We start from the raw sequence: 24,467 nt of genomic DNA on the forward strand, positions 1-24,467 counted from the left end.
CGTCCCGTTCCCGTTTAATGAAGCAACGTTTCGGTCCCTCCCTCCGGACCTTCCTCAGGCCTGAGGAAGGTCCGGAGGGACCGGAACATTGCTTCATTAAATAAGACAATACTCATGTACGGAGCAAATACACAGTGTGCGGGGTGTACCTTATTGCTTTCAAGGGGAGTAGAAGTAAAAGAACTGGAAATTGGAAATACCTCAAAATTATGCTTAAAGGGACACCCTTTTTGCAAAAACATATATGTTAATGACGTTTAGAAGCTTTAGAACACTTTCCTGGGGGTCTTTATGTGTGTAATAGCCTATGTGGTTTTATATATTTTAGTTTGTAGCAGTGATCACAGTGTCTCTGATGTCATGGACACTGGTCTCACTACCTTCCTGGACTACAATTCCCATCATTCTTTGGTGCACTGCTCCTCCTTGTGGATAGGGGGAGGGCTGTCTTACTGATCAACATGTAGTCCAGGAAGTAAGTGAGCCCAGTGTCCATGACATCAGAGACACCCGGCTCACTGCTACAATCTAAAATATCTAAAACCACATATGACATACATAAAGACCCCCAGGAAAGTGTTCTAAAGCTTCTAAACGTCATTAACATATCTTTTTTGCAAAAAGGGTGAAGTGTCCCTTTAAGTATTGTACTTAACTAAATTACAATGTAAATAGATACTCTTACTTTCCACCACTGACGTTGGGGTCTTTTACATTCACACCATGTCCAACAGAATAAACATAAAACGCATATACTGTGTAAAACTGCAACTCCCTCAAACACCAGTAGCACAACATTGACAGAAGAACTGGAGAAGGACTAAATTGTAGACATGATTAGGTTTGCTGTTCAACCAACCTCACAATGAAAATAATAGTATTAGCGATTGTTATTCTTTATCCAGCCTCTTTTATCGCGCAGGAATGGCCACTTGCCAGTTAAATCGGCCGTGAAATTGGCAATTGCCCTGACATTATGCACTGCATAGCCAGTTTACTTCCAGGTTATCTGTTGTTAAATTTCAGGTTAATTGCTTATAATGACTTGGCACATGACACAGTTTTAATATGCTCACATGATCGACGAGGGAGCTCTGTAGCTTTGCACGGAGCCACATTTTGCTTCTACATGCTGTTCATCTATCAGCGAGTCCTTGACTTTCTTAGAGGTCTCTGCAATTAACACAATAACATTATGCATAAACGCCTGACGTCGAAATAAAAAAAAAATATCTTCAAAATCCTGACAGTTTTCTGAAAAACCATATGTTTCTGTATCAGTGGTGCTCAATATTTCATGTCAAGCACCCCAATATGCAATATTCCTCCGCCCCCCCATCTGAAAATATGTTCTTTCAGGGACCCCACAGAAGCAAATATATGAGTTAAAATGTTCACTCTGTAACAATACATATTCAAAGATTTGAGGCACATTTTTACAAATTTTCAAAAATAGCAGACCTATAGCTATGAGCTTGAAGATCTTCTATTTTTCAATAGTTAAAACACACAGTTAAAACACCCAAAATCTGTTAAGTTATAATAGGCCTGTCTTTGCTGTTGTCAAAGGACCACTTCACCACTTTTCAACCAATCTTCATATAATTGGTCCTCACTAATGTTCATGTTAAAATAGCACAATCTTTTTACTACTCTGTATGTGACTGTGGGCAGTTCAGAAACCCATCCTCCAGTGACATCATCAATGGGGAATCAAAGCTAACAGAAACGGCAGGCTTTCTATTCCTGAAAAGTTACCACGCATGCAAGCCATCGTACGTAAAAAAAATAAAAGTCACTGGAAGACAGGTTTTTTATGTGCCTGCACAGCCCTCCTATACAAGACGCAGACCAATAGAAGAAGAAATTGTGCTATTATCATGAGCATTAGTGAGTGAGTCAGACCAATTATACAGTATGAAGAAGACATGCTGAAAAGTGCTGAAGTCGTCCTTTAATAGTCTGGTCACTGTGACATGGACTAAAACTGGCAGAGGAAAATAAAGAATGCCACTGAATACACAGGGCCCTGCAGTGAGCGACGGAAACGCTCTCCGTCTGTGACAGCTATAGCGCTTCTATTTTAAGTACATTGGCAGCGCCACATGTCTTTCTTTCTTCCTTTCTCTGGCTGACCCTGGAGGTTAGTTAGCCCAGCTGGAAGCACACTCTGCTCGGAGACAAATGCCCATGCAGCAAGTTAATCAAAAACGTCAGCCAGGTGTTGTTATTTTGCCTGCCTGCCTGCCCGATGTGGTGTGCATGTGCCTGTGAGGATGGGGTTGTCTTATTCTGCCTTATAGAATATAGAGGGTGTGCAGTATGCACATTCATGACGTGAGTGGCAAAGTTTAACGTTGTTTAATGCAGTCAGATAGGACTTTTCTGTTTGGCTGTCAAGGCCAGAAAGTATTTTCTTTGCCACACACGCACGCACACACACACACATTATGCCCCACATCTTTCCGGGTTTGTGTAAACACAAATACAACTTTTAAGTCAAAAGTGAGGACGCAAATTGTGATTGGCCGGCGTTTTTGGGTGGGAGATGTGCCATTGGTTGAGCATGGCAAACGATTGTGCCACGGGGGACACCCGAGAGATGTCAGACATTGTGCAATACTCCAGATATACGATACATGGACCTCTTATAAAACACAAACATTTGGCTTGCGATTGGCTGATCACCCCATATACAGTAGTGATGATTTGATCTGCTGAGCAAAGTACTTACTGTACATATTGAAGATAAAAGTGAGGGCGGAAAAGTGAAGACGGAAAAGTGAGGACGCAAATGTGTGATTGGCCAGAATGAGATGATGTATGATGATAAGAGCGCCCCTCACCTCACTGATTTTTATTATTATTGCACCGCTCAGTTCACACAGAGTGCGATTTAGTTTTTTTACCTAAGTAAAAACTTTTAGTACTTTTCCCACCATTGCTCACAGGCGATTTGCAGACAGCGAATATTCCTCGGTGAGTATTTTTAGTGTGCTCGTTAATTTGTGGGTTCTCCTGCTATACCCATATAAGTGTAAGTGTGGATGTTCAGCGATGCGCACTCCTTAAAAATATAAGTTGGGCACCTATATGCTCTGCTCATAAAACAAAAATACATCGCATGGATGCACCTGGGACGTATCCTCAGTGATGTATCCTGAGGTCAACTGGGTTTCGGGTCTTCCAACATCATACCCCTCACTCAGGTGACCCATCCGGGATGATCAAGTCCCGACTTACGTCCCAGTACTAGTTAGTAGCTACCCTCGATCAGTCCCACCAGGGAAAAACCAGGGCCACACAATCCGTTCCTCCGGAACTACTCTGCCGGGACTGGGTATGCGGGAGGATCGCATCAATCTGGCGCGTGGAAGGACTAGGCTCTGTGGGTTGACTCCTGACAGGGCCCCTCCTACGTCTCACCAGGTCCACTCCTGCTCTCACCAGGTCCAGCACCTGCGCCTTGCACCAGACTCCCAGCACCAGGCACTTCATTCAGGAGTGGTCATATTAAACAAAATAAAAAATAGAAGGCAGGCAGTCTTACAAAGTTACAAAAAGTCTCAGAGGAAATCTCAGTGTGATAGTATTATTATACCCAGCGATGAAACGTGCGGCGTCGTCTAACTGGTGCAAACAGACACCTCACACTTAGTTTCAACTCAACCGAAATAAAAGGGAATGTGCCGGTTGCTCAAAGAAAATAAAATGTTCTGCTTAGAAAGGGAAGATTTCCATTTACCCAGTGACTCAAGGATAGATGTCTGCTCCGGTAAACAAGCACAATGCTTTACATATTGCAATGCATTTGGCCACTTAGTATAACCTTGTATAATTATCCAGCACTCCAGTTGACTGCAGTCCTTTCAACATCAGACAGTATTATGTGTCATATAGTCTTGATAATGACCGCTCCGCTCTACCGCTGTCTAATCAAAGCCTCAGAGAACCTGCTGCGCTGCTTGGATTTTAATGCTGTATCCAACATGCCAGACATGTAAACAAACGCGCATACATTATCCCGCTTATTACATGGCTACTTAATAATACATAAATTAATAAATTGGCCCAAAAAACAAAATAACGAGGTATTTCCTTGCTTATGGTAATTAAAGTATGTCGCTCTGGCCAGCGTCTGCCCAGCTGCAGCACTGTCGGGAAAACAAGGAAGTGAGTTGATCAAATAGAATCCATTTCCGGGGATACTGTATCGTCTATTTCTCGCTCAAATGTTTTCAAAACTAAATTTGAGAGCAATGTTTAGCTGTAAATGACATTGTGTGTTTGTTTACATGGAATGTCATGTTGGAAACGGCAGTATATCAAGCGGGGCGCAGCAGGTGCTCTGAGGCTTTGATTAGACAGTCATTATCCAGACACACACACAGCTGAATCGGCCATTGACCAATCAGAATCAAGATGATTAAGACCTCGACTTCGGGGAGGCACAGTCTGTAGTGCTGTCACCTCACAGCCAGAAGGTCCTGGGTTCGATTCCAGCTGGGGACGCTGTGGGCGCTGGGGGCTTGTTCTCCCCGTGTCCCCCAGGGTAGGTACCCTCACAAAAAACATGCAGTAATCCCGGTCTCTAAACTACCTCCCCCTGGCCAGCTGGGGCGCCTGCACGCATGCACGCATGCACGCACGCACGCACGCACGCACGCACGCACGCACGCACGCACGCACACAAACACACACACACACACACACACACACACACACACACACACACACACACACACACACACACACACACACACACACACACACACACACAGTGAATGTATGTCTTGGAGGCACACAATGTGATCTAATGTGTGCACGTGGAGAGGACGGGTAGCTCAGAGATAACGGCGGCGGACACGTTCCTTTCAAGACGAGTTCAGAAGCCTCGGAGGCACAGCTGACCTTGGATTTAAGCACCCGCCGTGAAGGGCTTATGAACAGGTGTTAGAACAGCTGTAATGGAAGAAGAAGTCCTGAATGGAATGGGTCAGGCGTGTGTGTGTGTGTGTGTGTGTGTGTGTGTGTGTGTGAGAGAGAGAGAGGTTCAAGGTTTAAGGTTCTTTATTATGTCTCCCGAGGAAGACATTTGTCTTAGACAAGGGCCAGTATGTGTAGCCCTTATGTCCATGTCGCCGCAGTGCAGCGCCAGATACATCTTTCTTGCATCAGAGTAGCACGTAAGAAAGAGAGCGAGAGAGGGGGGGAGAGGGAGAGAGAGAGAGAGAGAGAGTTGTCATGATTTGTCACGATCCGAGTTGGCTTTGTCCGCGGCGTAACCGTCTTCATATAAATACTTTTTGAAAAGCCTATGGAGAAAATGAATGGAGAATCATTTCCTGGGCCACTCGTCGTTCTGAAATGGGGCGGGCCTGCGACGCTCTATAGACCTCCACGATAGCCCAGATGGGGGAGGGGAGGGGAGGGGAGTGGACAGGTTCTACAGACAGTGGGTCAGCTGTAGTGTGTGTGCGTGTTTTTCCTCCCCCAATAAATCCAATTTTGCAGCCGTGACACTTGACAAAGTGCTTTTCGGTGCACAGGTGTCCGCCAGGTCAGGTAGGTTATCCCATTTTGGGGGGCGTGAAGTCGTGAACCCCTTTTGGTGTTAGCATTATACTATGATTGATTGATTGATTGATTCTTTAGATATTGAAAAATAGATCTACAAGCGCGGTGGCGTGCTACGAGCTTGTAGGTCTGCTATTTTTTTTTAATCAAAGAACGACTGACATAGAAACATGGCTTTTTCAGAAAACTGTCAGGATCTAGAAGACATTTTTTGAATCTGACCTCAGGTCAGGTAGGTTATTGTGGGCCAGCAATGTTCGGAATTCAGTCATTATAGAGGTGAGTGGTTGAGGGATGGAATGTTGACAAAAAGAGAAACACTGCAACACTGGTAAGGGAAAACTACGCAGCCCGTAAGTGTCCATGGTGAGAAAAATACTTTATTCTCAAGAATCAAGATATTATCTTTCAGCTCCACTGGAATTAATAAACCCGTGGAGCTGAGTTTTCCCTTTTCATTTTTTTTGCGGACTCTACTTTTTCTCCTGTACTGCCTTTCGTGCAGCACCTGGGCTAGAGTGGATGTGCGTGCTCTATTACCTTTTGTTAATGTTGATTCATTGCGCAGACATACAAACTTTAGATGCCAATCTTAGCCAATCAGGATGGAATATGAACAATTGGGCAGATCCGACTATAGAGATGACGTGCACCGATTGCATGATGTTTTTGACAAAATAGGCGTAATGTCAACAAATTAATCTGCCTGCAGGTTTCTGAATAATAAAGTATTCAATCAATCAATCACTCAAAGAGGAGGACCCGCTTCTAAATACTCACTGTGAGACAGAAATCAAAATGAGTTATTTGCATTTGCCGTGATAGAAGAAAGTTGACTTTGATCTTCTGAGCTTTGAGCTCACGCAGCAGGCGAGCCGACTATGTGGGTGCTTATTTTTTGTCACGTAGTCACACCTTAACGGGGTGAGTACTTTTTCCACCACTTGAGTACTGTACTTTGAGTACTTTTTCCACCACTGTCTGATTATATGAACATCTGAGTACTTTTTCCACCACTGTCTGATTATGTGAACACGCATGATTGGGTGAATCTTACTCAGCTCGGCGATGCTGCCGACCCTCGTGGCCAATAAGGACTGCTCCAGCGTGCGTAGCTCCGCCTGCGTGTAGCCATGGGGACCCTCGCTGCCCCTCCCGGCCCCGGGACACTGCATGTAGCCATGGTGACCGTCGCCGCCCCTCCCGGGACACTGGGGGTCCCGATGCAGGTTCAGACTGTCCGGCAAGCTCAGTGCACCTGGGAGGGCAAAAATATCAAAGGTTTTAGTTAGTGCACCTGGGAGGGCAAAAAGATCAAAGGGTTTAGTTAGAATGTTGGCCCATTAAGACCGGAGGAAATGAGCGCGTGGGTGAAATCAGCCCTCAACGTCTTCTGACAGACACACTACACTATAGGGGTTAACATGCATCCAGCATGCCCAACCCACTAGTAGTCACTTTGAGTGGCACCACACAAAGCCACGGGTCAGATTTGTTTTTTACCCCAAACCTAAACATGTCCACAACTGTGGGTGAACATGTACTGTATGTCAAATATTATATATTACTAATCCTACCCCAAACGTAAACATAACCGCAAGCACGTCGCAACACATGTCGGACCAAAGCAAACTTCACTTTATCCCTGTCTACTACCCCGCCCAGTAAGGCAAAACCTGTTAGGTTTCTGACTAATAAAGTATTCAATCAATCAATCCATCACTCAAGAGGAGGACCCGATTCTAAACATGTCTTCTAAATCCTCACTGTGAGACAGGAATCAAAATGGGTTATTTGCATTTGCCGTGATAGATGAAAGTTGACTTTGATCTTCTGAGCTTTGAGCTCACAGCAGGCGTCACAGCAGGCTATGACTCACGCGTCATAGCACCTGACGAAGCTCACGGCTAAACGCGTCATGCTAATAAATAAGTTGATGCAGTAAGTTGTCCGTCTCTGTTCCCTGGAGTGTGCAGTCAAAAGAGATTTTTCTCTTTTTGATATATATATAGGTTCGAATTAAAAAAATCACACCAGTGTGAACCGAGTGGTGCAACTATTGGTTCTCTGTATCATTCCAATTTGTATCGTTCCAATTTCTTCTCTGTATCGTTCCAATTTATTCTCTGTACTCTGGTGCCCCCTACTGGTATAAATAAGTAACATACTCGTGCTCACTTATACATACATACAGGTACACATACAGGTACCTACCTACCTAGGTACACGGACATTGCTGGATGTAGGAGTGGTTGCACCACTCAAAAATAAAAATGCTGTGCGAGTTCTCGTGAGACTCTGGGCCACGTAACGTTAATCGGCGGCTTGTCTTGCGAGACCACAGAACCCTCAGTCAGAGGCAGAAGGCTTTACTTAATCATACGACGGTACCGTGTGTAGATAGATAGATAGAATACTTTATTGGCAGTTTAAGAAAATTACAGAAAATGACATAATTTAAAAAAAACGCCAAATGGACTTAGACACAAAAAAGCCTTCGCTTGTTTCCATTGTGGTCCACTTTGTAACATTGATTGGTGCAGGCAGTGAGGAGATACGGCGGTGTTTCTGACAGACACAGACACACACACACACACACACACATTCAGACAGACATTGTCAGGATTATAGTATGATTTGCCATGTGACACTGTCATACAATGAAGAATAAATCGGCTGCCTCGCACCGCTGACTTCACGCTGACTGACCACAGTGACACGGTCGGTGCACCGCCACCCAACCACAGTTGCCTCCGGACAAGAAGCATAGATATATAAGCTAGGCTTTTGACTTTAACTTGCTCGGTATTAGAAAGCACACACGTTTAATCACACATTCACAATGTTACTTTGATTAACACATGATAAGAGGTCAAGCTGAAACGGTGATCCATCTGGTTGTGAATAAGGCACTACAAGGCAGACAGTTTACAGTGAGACTCGACGACCGACAACGCCATGTAAAAACAATGCATGGATTCTTGTCTCTCGCGTGAAAAGCTCCCTCTGTGACACTTTTATCTTGTAGCCTACCTTAATTTGAAAAAACAATACTGTATATATTATGTACCAAAAACAAATGCATTAATTGCTTTGATTTGGGGTAGCACCCATGACAGTTATAAGAAGTTATTTGCCTCTGGCTCACAGGACTATGTATATATGGATCCCTTGTAGATTCCGTCTCACTGCTGGTGCTGGTATAGTGTTGGAAACAGCTTACCGCAGAGAAGTGAATTTAAGATAAGAGTCCTATATGAGTCAAAACTCACATCATCGTATTGAATTTGTCCCTCACTTGCGCCGTGGTCCTCAAGAACCAGCGATCTCTGCCGGCGGCTTGTCCATCCATCGGCCGTGCCTTTGAGGAACCTCACCATTAGTGAGGCATCAAAGCTCTAAAGGCCTATTCATAGTCTGGATTTTCGGTGGTGATGTGACCACCGCTCCGGTGGTGAGCTGACCACCTGGAGCTGAAATAACGCTGAGCGGTGGTGAGTAAAAACAGAGAGAAGGGCTGGAGCGGTGGCAGTGGTTTGCTCTTCACCGCGGCTCGTGACGTCATGTTGTAGTTCGGTGGTCACCTAACCACCGGAAATCCAGACTATGTATGAGCCTTAAGGCTTCTGCTATCAATAGTGGACAGCACATGACCTGTGTCTCCAGTACCAAGTATGAGACACAGACCCCATCCAAGTCCCAGGCCCTTCTCTTTGCTGTTTTCTGGAATAAAGCACTGGCAGATATTGTGCCAACAAAACTTAAAAAAAACTTAAAACTTGAGCATCGTTACTGATGGGAGTCACTGAGTATTCTGCCTCCACTGGAAGCCCAGTTATGGCACTTCTTTCAAACTAAGTTTTTATTTATTCATTCAGCCCAAGGCAGTATGCCTCAACCTATCCAAAACACAAACTTAGTACGGATATAAAAAAAAAGGTCTCACAGAATTTGATGTTTGTTATCGTCTCCTGCCAGCTTTCTGCATAATATTACTGGCAAAAAACCCCACATCAATTAGGCTGCAGTTGCAGTATATCCTATAACCATTCCTATACAAAGCTGCAGATTGGAAGAATGACCTTGAAAACAAGCTGCACAGACATAGAGACACAGTTTTGACCTTGAAAACAAGCTGCACAGACTATAGAGACACAGTTTTGACCTTGAAAACAAGCTGCACAGACTATAGAGACACAGTTTTGACCTTGAAAACAAGCTGCACAGACATAGACACAGTTTTGACCTTGAAAACAAGCTGCACAGACCAGAGACACAGTTTTGACCTTGAAAACAAGCTGCACAGACTTTAGAGACACAGTTTTGACCTTGAAAACAAGCTGCACAGACTATAGAGACACAGTTTTGACCTTGAAAACAAGCTGCACAGACATAGACACAGTTTTGACCTTGAAAACAAGCTGCACAGACCAGAGACACAGTTTTGACCTTGAAAACAAGCTGCACAGACTTTAGAGACACAGTTTTGACCTTGAAAACAAGCTGCACAGACTAGAGAGACACAGTTTTGACCTTGAAAACAAGCTGCACAGACATAGAGACACAGTTTTCCATTACATTGCATCCCGTTGTGCTCACAGGTACGGTATGCATTCCTTTACCAGCTGTCGGGTGCAGCAGCATCAGCAGCAGACAATGCTGTCAGGGTGGGAATAATCCATTTAGGTCTCGTTACTGTGGCCGTGGTTGGGAACGGCTTGTAAACAGATGGGATATCGAGGCTTGGCTACATGTGAATGGAAAGCAACACCCAGCTGAGTGTTAATCCTAATGACATGACACAAACATGAATTAGGCTACAGCATGGTAGACAATTTGTCTGCACGTTGTGCACACAAATTGAAGCACAGAAGCCATGCACGCACGCGCGCGCGCGCACACACACACACACACACACACACACACACACACACACACACACACACACACACACACACACACACACACACACACACACACACACACACACACACACACACACACACACACACACACACACACACACACACAGTGGTCCAGTCCCCTAGTTCTCAGATCAGTAACCCATGCCAGAGGGAACGTTTTTCCTTGCATGAAATTGAAATGAAGGGGGGGGGGGGGGGGGGGGGATTGGGAATACTCTCACTCCAAATTCCACACGTCCTCAGCCCACAGTATCCAGCAGCCCAGGAATTAATTTCTCCAGCCAGGCTAATAGCTCCCTCATCACTCCCACACTCATACTCATACTGAAAAATACTCAATACTGAGATGCCCGACGTCAGTAGGGTGTGTGTCTGTTATGTTCAATCGAAGGTGTTTGACTCTGGCTTGACTCTGACCGCTCTCTGACCGCTCTCTGCTGTGTATGCCGTGCACATGTGCGTGCGTGCGCGTGCGTGTGAAAAGAGAGATGTGATGAATGGCCTGACTTAACCAATAATTGCACTTCTAAAACCGAGGCGAGAGAGTGAGAGACTAAATTGGTTCCCAACCCGGCTCTAAACCAACAGGTATATAATTCGGGGAGCTATAACATCTTGATTTAATCCAATGCACGTCTGTCCTCGGCGAAAAAAGGTCAGTGATCAACTCTGACAACATCTGCGTTAGGCAGGGCAGGGTGGCGGATAGACCGCAGCCACACGGGACGTCTCCCGATAACAGCACCGTGCCTCCGTCTCACGCTGAGTGTTCGAGGGGAGATCAAAGTCAACAAACAAAAGGAGTGCTGTTTGTTTTGTTCTGCTAAATCAAAAGTTTTGGAAGTAAGAACGCACGTGCGTGGAATATCTAAATGAAGATTAGTAAAGATGAAGAATACGCACCCCTCAAGACCGGCTATATAGGGGACCTTTGGATAGCTGTTAGTTAGGGAGATAGCGCATGTAATTCTGACGGAGCATTAGTCCGACATGTACTGTATCTGCATGTCGGACATGCGCTGCTTCCGTGCTTGCGGTTATGGTTATAGGTTAGGGTTTGAGGTGGGTTGTCGTTTGTCGGACCAATGACTATCCACACTTTTCCTGGGCTGTGTGTGCTCCAGTTCCTGTCGATTTGATCCAATGAAAGCCAATGAAACTGGTCAGATGACCAATGATATCCAATGAAATCAACAGGAACTGGAGCACACACAGCCCAGGAAAAGTGTGGATAGTCTGAACTACGTACTGCAACCTGTTAGTTAGTCGTTCCCGTCAAGGAAGAAGGAAGAACATCCGCACGCCAGTTTGTAGAGCTCCGAGACGTACTTTATTTAAGGCAACAATTAAATCGACCGACTATAGGTCTTCATCGGGCAAATATTCAGTAAGCAAATATATACAAAAATCATTGATTAATGATCATGCATAACACCTGGGAGTGGGAAGGAGCACTGCAACAAACCTAAACCAATCCCAGTCCACCCATCAGAGGAGTTAGTCGTCACCGGGTGCCATGCGGATCCACACTCAAATCACCATAATCACATTACGGGTTCATGATCTTCTCTGAGGGAGGGGTATGCTGTACTATACTCGTCTGCATTTCAATATTTCATGATGTTTCTAATTTTCTAGTCTAGTGCATCACGGCTCGCCGTCTTATCTCCTCGCGCCCATATCTCTGCAAGTCCAATCCCTGTGACCGACCCCCCCCCCCCTCCCTCACAAAAAATAATAAAAAATAAACTTTTTTTGACTTCTGACTTTATTGTCCCCATGGGGAAATTCCTTTCCACGGCAACAGATTTATAATCCTGGGTTAACGCAGGATCCTTCGTTGCATTATTCATCCCTTCATCATATACGCGGGCGGAAAAACAAATCAGCCGTTCTCTATTCATCTCCGCGGCCGCGGCCGCCACGTACATTATCTCCCTCTTGCAGTTGGCCTCCCCAGATACAAAAACGGAACAATCTGAACAATATTTGATCCTGGGAGATGTTTGTGGATTAAACGGCAGAGAGGGGGAAAATCAAACATTTCCCCCTCGGAGAGTGACAAACAAGACAGGATCTACAGTGTATAATGCTGTGGCTTCCCTGTCGTGACCAGTGGTGTAAAGTAACCAAGTACATTTACTCAAGTACTGTACTTGAGTGCAATTTTGAGATATTTGTACTTTACTCAAGTATTTACTATTTACAATACTTGTACTTCTATTCCACTACATCTTGGAGGCAAATATTGTACTTTTACTTCCACTGCGATTATTTGAAAACTTTAGTTATTAGTTATATTCACACACAAGCTCACAACGTGTCGCAACCCCCACTCCGACAGTGAGGGGTCCATGACCTAATCCTGCATATCGAACTCTGGGTCCTTGAAATTAAAAAGCGTCATGAGTTCTATTCCCACATGGGGCCTCCCATGCAAATAACAATGCTTAATGCACCGCTGGACTGGTAGAGATGTAAGAGGCATCCACCGATTCAGATGATGCTATGATAAAGCGACACGAGGCCGAATGAGGGGGAGCTTGACTGTTATACAGCATGTATAAATAAATGAACAAATTACACGCCGTCTAGCCATTACAGGGCTTTGTTTTGTTCTTCCAACGTATACAGCTCCTGTCTGTAACCTGCAGGTGGCCGCTATGATTCAACAACAATGTCTAAACCCCCCCCCCCCCCCCCCCCCCCCCCAATATGCAAACATGACCTGTGTGTTGAGTGACTGTGTTCTATTCCGGGACTCTCTCACCGTCTCGTAGGTTAGGTGGGTGGGCGGGCGCAAATGGAGACTAGGTCAGGGTGTCAGGGCCACTTGCAGCTGCAAGAGAGCCGCCGCGCATCTGAAAACCCCAGCGCTGCATGGCTGAGTCATAGCAACATAAGTTTTCTCTGCTCGTACAGGCACTCATAAATAATTCACACGGCCGTCTCATCTTTTGTCAAACTACGTACACTGGGCCTTTTAGAAAAAGATACCTTGTGGAGAAAAGGGCAGAACATGATGTATAAAATGTACTTCATCCACATTCAGATAATTATGTCAAAGCTGCAATCCGGGACTTATTTAATGAAAAGCACATTATTATAACCCAATATTAAAATGTATGTTCATACAATTCATAAAACGGATCGCCGTGTTTCGTCATTCTGATTGGCTGAATCCCATTGTAAAAATACTCTCTAAGCACCAGTATCACTGCAACAATGTATTTTTTTTTTTATATATTTTTTTTATCCCACGATTTTGTAACCCATTTTTCACCCATGTGTCAATCATCTAATGTGATCCTGGGCTCTACACACCCTCCACCATCCTAGTCCCCATATATGGGGAACAAGGGAAGAGCAACGGACTTGAACTCATGCTTCAACAATGTCTTGATTACAAGTTTCACCGTACTGTTCTGTGGATGTATTCGGGGTGGAATGTGATTTACACACTATAAAATAAAGTGTCCCGACCATTAGCTGTGTCGATATCTATAGACACTCCCAATTCCACACACTGACGAAGGCTGGCTAGCCGAAACGTTTGTCTCATTGATGGAAAGAAATTAAAAAACTCTTGCCACTGCAGTGCGACCCATTCCCCTTTATATGTGGCTATCTGGAACAAGTGACCTTTTCTGCCAGAAATGATACTGCTACAATGTGATTATCCACCAGAAAATCCGTCTTTGACGATTCGGTCTGTTTTAGAACAAATGCATCCAGTAACCCTCAGACAAACAAACCCGTGGTAAATAACTGCGGATTCTCTACAGTCGGAGGTCAATTAATGTGACCTTTTAGATCCTTTGAAATGACACAAAGTAACTTAATTAAGACTAAACATCCCACGTCTTGTTGCATTGCCTATCCTACAATTCAAAGCATCTGTTCCAAGGTTGTGGAGGTGATTTAGCAGTTCCAGTGTGACATGCATTATTATGGGATGGGGCTGAAAGACAAGTAAACAAAGTCAAAGCGGCATGGGACCAACAATTATGCATGTGGTTCATTAGAAAGAGCTCATTACATCATCGTTTTAACAGGGACACAAATCTAAAGTAAAGTCACAGCAGTGGTGAAAGAATTCTCAGATTCTTTACTTACTTAAGTAAAAGTATAGCAAATCGCAGTAGTCTGCATTTGTCATCATCATCTGTCTCATATTGGCCATGTATTTCAAAGGCAAGCAAGAGTGAGCTCAATTGGACAAGAAGAAGCTCAGAAAAGTATTCTTCCAACTTACTGTAAGTGGAAACCGCATTCCAAAATGTAAGAACCAGTACTTCTATACAGTGTGTCAACAGTTTGTTGATAACTGCAACGGTATCGTAGATTTTAGCCGTATCCTTTGCCAAATTGAATTTTAGCCCATAATGTTCCTCAAGGCTAGAGAAGAGAGGCGAGAGAGAAGAGCACTAAATAGTTTGGCTCGTACGTTCACCTAATCTAGCAGGTATGTGTGCTTATTGTGTAGAGCCAATAACAGGAATCTATGGCCACTGGTTTTGAAGTACTTCTGCGTTGTTAAGACATATGCTACAACTCACTTATATGTTTAACACAGTCTAATTAGCCATCATCACTTCATCTGACTGAGGCTGCCTGCAGGGAAGCTGACCTCGCCGTGTGTGTGTGTGTGCGTGTGTGTGTGTGTGTGTGTGTGTGTGTGTGTGTGTGTGTGTGTGTGTGTGTGTGTGTGTGTGTGTGTGTGTGTGTGACTAATTAACAGATCATTAGATGGATGTTCCTGTCCTGTTTGCGTGAACGGAGCTTTGTTGAGGAACAAACAAAACAAATTCAGAGGAGAATCAACAGAGGAGATGAGATCGTCTAGACTGTTTGAGAACAAGCCTGTGTATAGTGTTGACTTTGACAGGTTTAGTCATAGTCTTTTGAATATGTTTTCATTTAGTTAATAGTCACATTTTAGTAAACTCAAATGTTGTAGTGTTAGTCTAGTTTTTGTCAACTAAATATACGATCTGCTATTTTCAGCATGCAACCAAGCATAAAATGACTTGTCTTTTAGTTCTACTGGATCTCTTCTCCGTGACATTTCTTTGTCATAGTTCTATAGTCGACGAAATCAACACTGTGGCATCATATGGTGGGATCTGTGATCAATGGCACCCGTTTAAAAGAGCCAATTCTTTCTGATCTGTGATCAATGTCACCCGTTTAAAAGAGCCAATTCTCAGTGCCTTTTTACCACAGAGTGGAAATAAAACTCCATTCCTCAGAGGACGGGTATTGAGTAGCCTTCCCTCTCTATCATTCATGCAATGTTAAGTTATAGAAATCTAGGGAGAGCTTTAGAGAATATAACACATCCATGGATTAAAGCTCAATTAAAAATTTGGAAGATGGTAAAAGATGAATATAAATTAGATGATGAGATTCAAATACTTTAGTGGTGTCCGTATGATCCAGGTCTCAGACCAAATACATTAGACTGTAGGTTCAAATCATTCAAAACATTCTATCCACTTACAGGGGACAGTTTAAGAGTTTAAAAAAACTGAGAGAATTTAATCTAGATAGATCAGACTTTTTTAGCTACTTACAGATTCACAATCACTTCATGAACATAATATCAAAAACAAAACAGACTTTGGTGATCCAATGGTGAGATTATTTATTGATGCATACCGGAACAACTTAGCTAAAGGTGGTATTTCAGATTTTTATGACGGCTTCATGGAAAAAAACAACATGATACAAAATATATTAAAGAAACGTGGGAAACGGAAGGTAACATTTAACGATGAGTGGTCTGAGATATGTCAATTCCAATGTAAAAGTACTAATTGTATGGAGGGAATTTGGGTGGAAGTGTCTTGTCCGTTTCTTCATTACGCCGAAACAGAAGGCACATTTCTCGAATGGGGAGGCAACATGCTGGAGACAGTGTGGGTCTCGAATGGGGAGGCAACATGCTGGAGACAGTGTGGGTCTCGGGAGGCTAACCATTGGCATATTGTCCGGGGGTGTCCAGTAAATTAGAACCTTCTGGACAGAATTTCAGAGATCAATAAATACAATATTTGGTGCAAATTTGCCCTTGCCATTATTTTTGGGACATTTCAGACGGGAAGATCTGATGAATAACCTATTCGGTATTCTGATATCTGCATGTAGAAAAGTATTTACACGACACTGGTTGCTTCCTGAGGCCCCTACCATAAAATATATAGTAAACTATATTTTTTTAATATAGAACAGAATACTTTCTCTCTCAGACTGCAGAAGGAGAAATGTATAAAGTTTTGGTCTAACTGGGTGGAATATATTGCGACCAGATTTTGTAGCGGCAAGGATTGAATGATTCTGTCTCTTTTTTAGTTGTGTTGTTTTTATTTTAAGTTTTAACCCATTCTGACCTGAGATCAGATTCTAAAAATGTCTTCCACATCCTGACAGTTTCATTATTAATTACTGCTCACAGCTTCAAATACCCTCTTATGTCTTCCTATGATTATTCACTTCTGTACACATCATCCATCTCTCCCATATGCTTTATTTTATTATTATTTTTTGTTTTGAAATACTATTTGAAAAATGGTTGCATAATATGATTATGGATGTCCTTAAATAAAGAATAAAAAAATAAAAAACGAATAGCCTTCCCTCTCGGTAACAAATATGTATTGTCTAATGTCCACAAAGAAAAAGATTATTTATGACCATTCAAAGATTCTCAAATTGATGATGGCCTCGTCACGGATTGTTTTGAATAAACTAGGGTTATATTCACAACCCGAGGGTGCAGAGTCTGCAGACTTTGTTCCATCACTGTCACAATTCTCAAGGAGCATCTGAGGCTGAGTCAACATGCTGTTTTCACCCTGTCTTTCCCTTCTCCCCAGGAGAAGAAGAAAACAATAAGTGACCAAAGTCACCTTCGGAACTTTGGTCCCTTAATAATAAAAAATATGTAATCACATCCCTCCCCGTCATGAATCATAAATATACACCACTGTTTATGCAAAGTCCAAAGAGATGCAACGCACACCTAATGAGGAGCCAGTCAACGAAAGCAAGCTCTAAGAAATAACGAGGGAAAAAAAGCTGCCAATGTTTACAAGCATCACGATACAGCGAATACAGTTAAAAAAATCATGCATCTGTCAAATGAATATAAACATGCCTCTACACTAGTACACATTTTTGCCGGTATGGCTGGCTGCCCTTTTTTTCTTTACATAGATTTTGTATCACTGACTGGGGCTTTGAAGCAATGTAGTTTTTGCCAGGCCGGATGACACCTGTGACACTTAGTGTTATTTAGAGCAGGTTAGATGGGCCGTGCATGGCCGGGAAGGGAAGCTCCTGTGGGCCTCTTCTTGTAGCACTATTTTTTTGCAGGAACGTCCGATCGATTTTCCACAAGGCAAGAAGTAGCTCTCACTGTCAGTGAGAAAACTCCCCCAGAATATTAACAGGTGCTATAGTCACCATGGCAACAAGCGAGTGCTGCCTTGCGTCATAGCGATTGGCCGCGCAAGAGAAGCCTTCTTTTTTTTCTTTTTTTTTGTTGTAGGAAGGAATAGCACTGTACATGCACGGGAAACTCCACCGTACCTGTTACAGAACGGAGAGCTGCACAAAACCACAATGCCCCTATGATATAGCAGGCCGTTTCTCACAACTCCTCAAAGGGGGACCATGATTCAACTGGCTAATTGCTCGATCTATGCCGGGGAGGCATTTATTCTCTCATCAATAATGCATGAATGGAGTTTGACTCAATGCACATTAGCAATAAAACGGCAACACTAATTAAGAGGCCCACTCAAGAGCCAATCGCCTCGATGCAAACGTCGGCCATGCCGTAGATCTAGGTTTGTTTGCGTCGCCGTGCGGCGGGGGGGCTAACTGCTATGGACCACTTTCAACCCGGCCTCCATATTTTTTTGTTAATGTTTTGTGTAGATCAGATATTTCCACTGCACGTGCACCCATAAAATAGATGGCCCTGTCCTTTTTTTTCTTTCAACGCCAACTTACAAGCTTGTAAGAACTGCTATTTTGTAGATCTGCAATGTTTTTGCCTAATTGGTCCTAAGAGGACACTGTGGAAAAAGTGACACGTGGCTATACAGCACATCAGTATGACCACCATTCATTCTGCAGATCAGTGCGTTTTCGACCCTTGGTCCTTGAGGGGGTTCCAGCTGGTCCCAGGCTTTTCAAAAATAGCAGAAAGGTACTATGTTTACCCAGGGTAACTGGACTAAGCTCAAGAACTTGTTTACAGCCAGGCCCTGCTCATAGAACATTTCATGGTAGGGGTTCAATGCCTTGTCCAAGGGCACTTCAGCGGTGGTAATTTTAACGTGCCGGTCCGGGGATACGAACTAGCGACCTTCCGATATCAAGACCGCTCCGCAAATCGTTCGGCCACCGCTGCCCTAAGTGGCTGTGTAATGACATCCCCTGCAGTGTTTAAAGTAGGGATGCACCGATCCGGCTTTTTGGCATTCGATACCGATTTCGATACATGGGGGTCCAGTATCTGCCGATGCAGAGTACCGATCCGATACCCCCTACAAAGAAACGTAATAACCTATTAAGCTGTATGCCTCACTGTGTGAAGTCTGGGATCATTATTTTGTGTAAGGCAACATCAAGGTTTGACTTAAACATTACTTTCCCAACTTTGTAAAACAAAATGTAACAAACACAGATATAAATGCACTGAATTATTTATTAAATAACTGTGCAACAATTAGACCAGGTTAATGTGTGCCCAGGCTAGCCTGGCTGCATTCCACATGTTATACTGTCAATACTACACTGCTGTGTCACAGAGGAGGTAGAGTTGTTTTCATACTGTAACTACACATAATTATCGGATCGGATCGGATAATGGATCGGCCACCGATCCGATACCCGATCTAGAATTTTAGCCTGGATCGGCGCCGATCTCCGATACGAGTATCGGATCGGTGCATCCCTAGTTTAAAGGGCGGTGTAGACGCTGAACGTAAAGCTATATAGTTCCAAAGTCCACCATACAAACCTGCAGTGGTGGACGAAGCACTCGACCCCAATTAAATATAACACTATAGATACAAATGTGTAGTTCAGTTCAAGTATGTACTGCAGTGATTATAGTCATGAAGTAATCCAAAGTACATCAAATGTAATATCAATTATATACCAGGGGTTCTCAAACCCTGTGGGTCGCGGATTATTTCTGCTCCGGTGGTGAGCTGACCTAACCTGACGCTGCCAGATCCAAGAAGCTACACTTTGTTTCACAGCTTATTGGGATCTGGGATCTCGGGAACCAATTCGATGACAGGGCTGTTCCTTTTTTTCAAGATACTTGGTAGATGATTGGATGGGACCGTCTGTCTATCACCGTGTGGGGGTGCAAACACAACCAATCATATTGAGTAACCATATTCTCTTTCCCAAATGCAAGCTGCTTTGGCAAATGGGCAAATAGAAACAGACAGTATCAGCATCCATGGACTTTTTAAGTTACGTCAAATCAGACTCCAGTTTCCAATCAAGTTATTGAAACATCTGAGTTATATATATATATATATATATGTCCATATAAATCCCGTTCTCGGCCAATTGGATTGGCTCCGTATGTTGGTGGCGTCGCTCGGCCAATCAGAGATTGGCTGATGACGTAACTATGTATGTTTATGTAAAAATGGTGGTTCCTGATTGGCCGAGGGGGGGGGGGCACCAAAAAGACACAATCCCCGATTGGCCGACGGGACCACCGACATACAGTAGCCTACTTGCGCTCTGCTCGTGCAAGTAATTAAACAATAGAATTCTGAGACTCGTTCAGTCGACACGCACATTTCAAGATTTCTCAAAAGGGCATGAGAAGTATTGACTCTCCCATGTTGCAGGACAAGTCAATTTCAATGAACCACCTTGGTTTTCTCAATAGTACGCTATAATACAGGAGAGGTTTACCGTATAGATATATACATTGATATTAGCCTACACAAACATTGGGATGATGACATGTCATGTTATGACTGACGTCTTTTTATCGTATACATACTAATGTGTGGAATGTTTGGCTGTGTGGTGGTGGCTAATGATTTGCACTAAATACAAATGTAACTATGGCCATGGAATTCAAATACATGCAGACGTTACTGTTTATTTGAGATGATTCTGCAGTATACGCTCCCTCCGTCACAAACCAGCAGTATAAGAGATTTATTTGGCTGCTTTACACTTCCATTAAAATGTGTTCCTTCTGCTGACCCTCATTCAGCATGTGTTCCTACGTTCTATGGTTGCTTTCCGCCATCATTTGCATATCCTGAGATGCAACATTTCAGTTTTCTTCCAAAAGTGTGTCCCCTAGCTTGTTCCGCTACTGTATCTCAAGCTATGTTTCTAGTGAAAAAAAGATTTTTTTCCCCCAGCACTGAAAGTTTTCACCCTCTACTACAGTAAGCTGCTGTAGCTGAAATGCACTTGGATTTTATTACCAACTAGGGAATTTGTAATTGCGACCGCCGTAGGTCGTAGTTTACTATGAAAACCTGCGAAACCTGTCACAGTCACGCCTAACCTGTCAGTCAGACCGTCCGTCCGTCAGTCACACCTCGTGACACGCTCCATATATTGCCAATACAGAATTCATTCCATATGTTGATCTGACCTCATCTGACCTCATCAAACACTAGCTCTGGTCCATAGCTCTAATGCGTTTCATTTAGAGCCAGCCTCTCGTTGGCTTAAATAAAAAGAACGTTTTTGCTACTCACCAAAACAAAGGCGGGTTGTGTCATTAGAAAGCCTACTTTACTTAGTGGACGCACTCTGAGCCCCCCACCACACGCATAAACTGCTACTTTTTGGCCAGAAAGGGATTTCTTTCCACCGGAGGAAAAATATTCTCTATGAGGCAGTTCTCTGGGCAATATCGGTAGAATGCAACCCCCGAAATGCATAGAAAACTATGTATTTTACCACAGTTATACCTATAACACACAATCATCTATCATCCATCTATTTAATTTATTTTTCTTTAGTTGTGAGCCACAAGATTTGCATCTTGTACAGGGCTTATATTAAAGGTTTTATGACATTCATTTTAATTTTCTTTTTTCTTTTAGGTTTTATGACCTCAATTACTTTTACCAGAAAGATAATGCCATAAATCACACAGTGATTTCAACACTTGTTATTCACTTGGCATATAGGCTAGCAGCACACAGCAATGACAGCATGCATGCATTGTCAGGGAGCGTGCGAAATACACAACACAGACGTTAGCACATTTTTGTGCCTTGTTGTGTCTTGAAATGAGCAGGGAATTTATATTTTGCAAGCCTAAATTGTATTACACCCAAAAAACCTGAACTTTGAACATTCAGTGGATTTTCTGTGGTCTGAAGTTTTCTTTGGGGTTTGGAAGCCTTTTGAGCTACAATGAAAACAGGCAAAACAGTGAAAACAGTGACATCTGCTGGCAAATCCCATTGACATATATTGGATTTGCAGGATCTTACATCACAAACTGCCGGCAAATCAGAGCACCTGTTTGAGCCAGAAAACCCCAGATCACAGAAAATCTACTGAATGTTAAAAGTTCATGTTCTTTGGGTGCAATTGAGATTAGAAAACCTAAAAAAAATAAGAACAATTCCAAAACCTTTTTTTTAATGTCACAATCCCTTTAAGCAAGTAAGCATCAATAATAACAGTGAAATCTGTGAAAGCCCTAACAAATGCTTCCTTTTATAAAGTGAACATATTTGGATTTTACCAGAAAGATAATGCCATAAATCACACAGTGATTTCAACACTTGTCAGTCACTTGGCATATGCTAGCAGCACACAGCAATGACAGCATGCATGCATTGTCAGGGAGCGTGCGAAATACACAACACAGACGTTAGCACATTTTTGTGCCTTGTTGTGTCTTGAAATGAGCAGGGAATTTATATTTTGCAAGTTGTAGGAGGGACGCATGCAAAAAGCGGTCTGACTCGGAGATATTTCTTTTTTGAATGATGAAATGGTGTTGGTTTGGTGGTGGTGCGACAGTTGTAGTTCGTAGCGTAGTGTTTCAAATAGTAAGTATAATATAAGCACTTTGAAATTTGGGATTTTTGCATGCCATCATGTTTGGTGGGGCATCAGGGCATTTAGGGGGGCATTTCCCCCCCGTGCCCATGCCTATATCCGGCCCTTATATGGAGCTGACCTGTTCCGACATTCCATATGTTGATCTGACCTCATCACATCCTGTACACTGACACGCTCCATATATGGCCAGGATATAATTCATTCCATATGTTGATCTGACCCCCCATGCCAAAGCGCCAGCGCTCGGCCAGCAGTCTGCCGTCACCCGGGCGGATGCGTGCACGCGACCTGTCACTACTCTACTGTACTGTATGTGCTGTGTATGCGGTACAATCAAGATATTATTTCATACATCTTACAGTACATGTTACAAGGCTGCAGGAGAGTTTCAGTGAAATGCACACACACACACACCCACACACACACACACACACACACACACACACACACACACACACACACACACACACACACACACACACACACAGACACACGGACACACACGCTACAAATCATTAATCTATGAACAAATGACATGACAAATGAGAGTGTACTTAATATAATTACACTAACAACTAAATTGGTATAAACCACAAGACCAGTACAGTAGCCCTCTACTGCATGTGTACAGTATAATAGTGTACTTAATATAATTACACTAACAACTACATTGGTATAAACCACAAGACCAGTAGCCCACTACTGCATGTGTACAGTATAATAGTCCTCTGTCCCGTGGGAGGATACCTTGCCGTGTTTGTGTGTGTGATCAATAATGCATACTGTACCTTTACATGGCTCAATTGCTCTTTTTATTTTATTTTATTGCTTCCTGTGGCCAGATAACATCTCCCTCAGGGCACGATCTCCATTTCCATGACAACCACACAGTGAGCTGCAGGTTCTTCACACGGACGTATAGCATTCTCCTGACAGTGTCTCTATTTTGAGCCGAATGTTGGGACTTCTCTGAATGTCACATACTGTACACACAGTCACACGCAGGCTGAGTCGGCTCTTTGGGGGAAATTCAGACATGCCGCGATTTTGGTCCACGAATGTTCGAATGCTTTAATCCATTTTGGGCGGGGGGACCCTTTTTGGTGTTAGCATTATGTTATGCTTTAGCTATTTAAAAATAGCAGATCTACAAGCTCATAGCGCGCCACCGAGTGGCGCGCTATGAGCTTGTAGGTCTGCTATTTTGAAAAATCAAAGAGCGACTGACATAGAAGAATTTTTTTAGAATCTGATCTCAGGTCAGAATGAAAACTGTATGTAGAAGACATTTTTAGAATCTGATCTCAGGTCAGAATGGGTTAATTTATCCTCCACCCATAGTACGGACGGTACTTGCATGGCTAAAATAGCACTTTTTACGAGCTCCCAATATGTCGTCTTTGTGGCACAAGTACAAACTTTGCAACTTTGCAGAAACTCTGGCACACTATTGATTAGCATTACAATAAGCTTATTTCATTCAAACAGATCAAACTTCAAAGTCAGTAATATAGCAGCCTTCAACAGAACAGTGTTGATTTCGTTGACTAGAACTATGGCGGAAAATGTCCGTTGTCTACCTTTTTATACGGACGAAAACGAAATGATAAACTAGAAAAAGTGCCCTACTGGGCACAGGTCTCCACCAGGATGAGCAGATGTGAAGAATTCCAGGCAAAGGTTTTTCCTTGGCCTCTAGGGAGTTGGCATAGAAAGTTATCCACAGATCCGTGCAGTTAGAGGTAAAAAACACTTTTGGGCCAGTTATAGCGCCACCTTGAGGCTGAGTTGAAATTGTTCATGTGGCATTTTCGTCCTCGGCCTAGTGGGAATGTGGGTGCACAATTTCACGGAAATCTCGCGATGTGTTCA

General features: G+C 43.3%; 1 protein-coding gene across 1 annotated transcript in view; it reads right to left on the bottom strand.

Moving 5' to 3' along the window:
• Nucleotides 1–24,467, bottom strand: part of LOC310853751 (ankyrin repeat and BTB/POZ domain-containing protein 3-A-like) — a 215,180-nt gene that overhangs the window by 78,139 nt on the left and 112,574 nt on the right. The window contains 1 exon segment of the mRNA XM_083758173.1: nucleotides 6,635–6,835. Within this exon segment, the coding sequence (XP_083614299.1) occupies nucleotides 6,635–6,835 (201 nt within the window).

The sequence above is a fragment of the Protomyctophum parallelum genome, assembly GCF_964188405.1.
Source record: "Protomyctophum parallelum genome assembly, chromosome: 22".
Classification (NCBI taxonomy): Eukaryota; Metazoa; Chordata; class Actinopteri; order Myctophiformes; family Myctophidae; genus Protomyctophum; species Protomyctophum parallelum.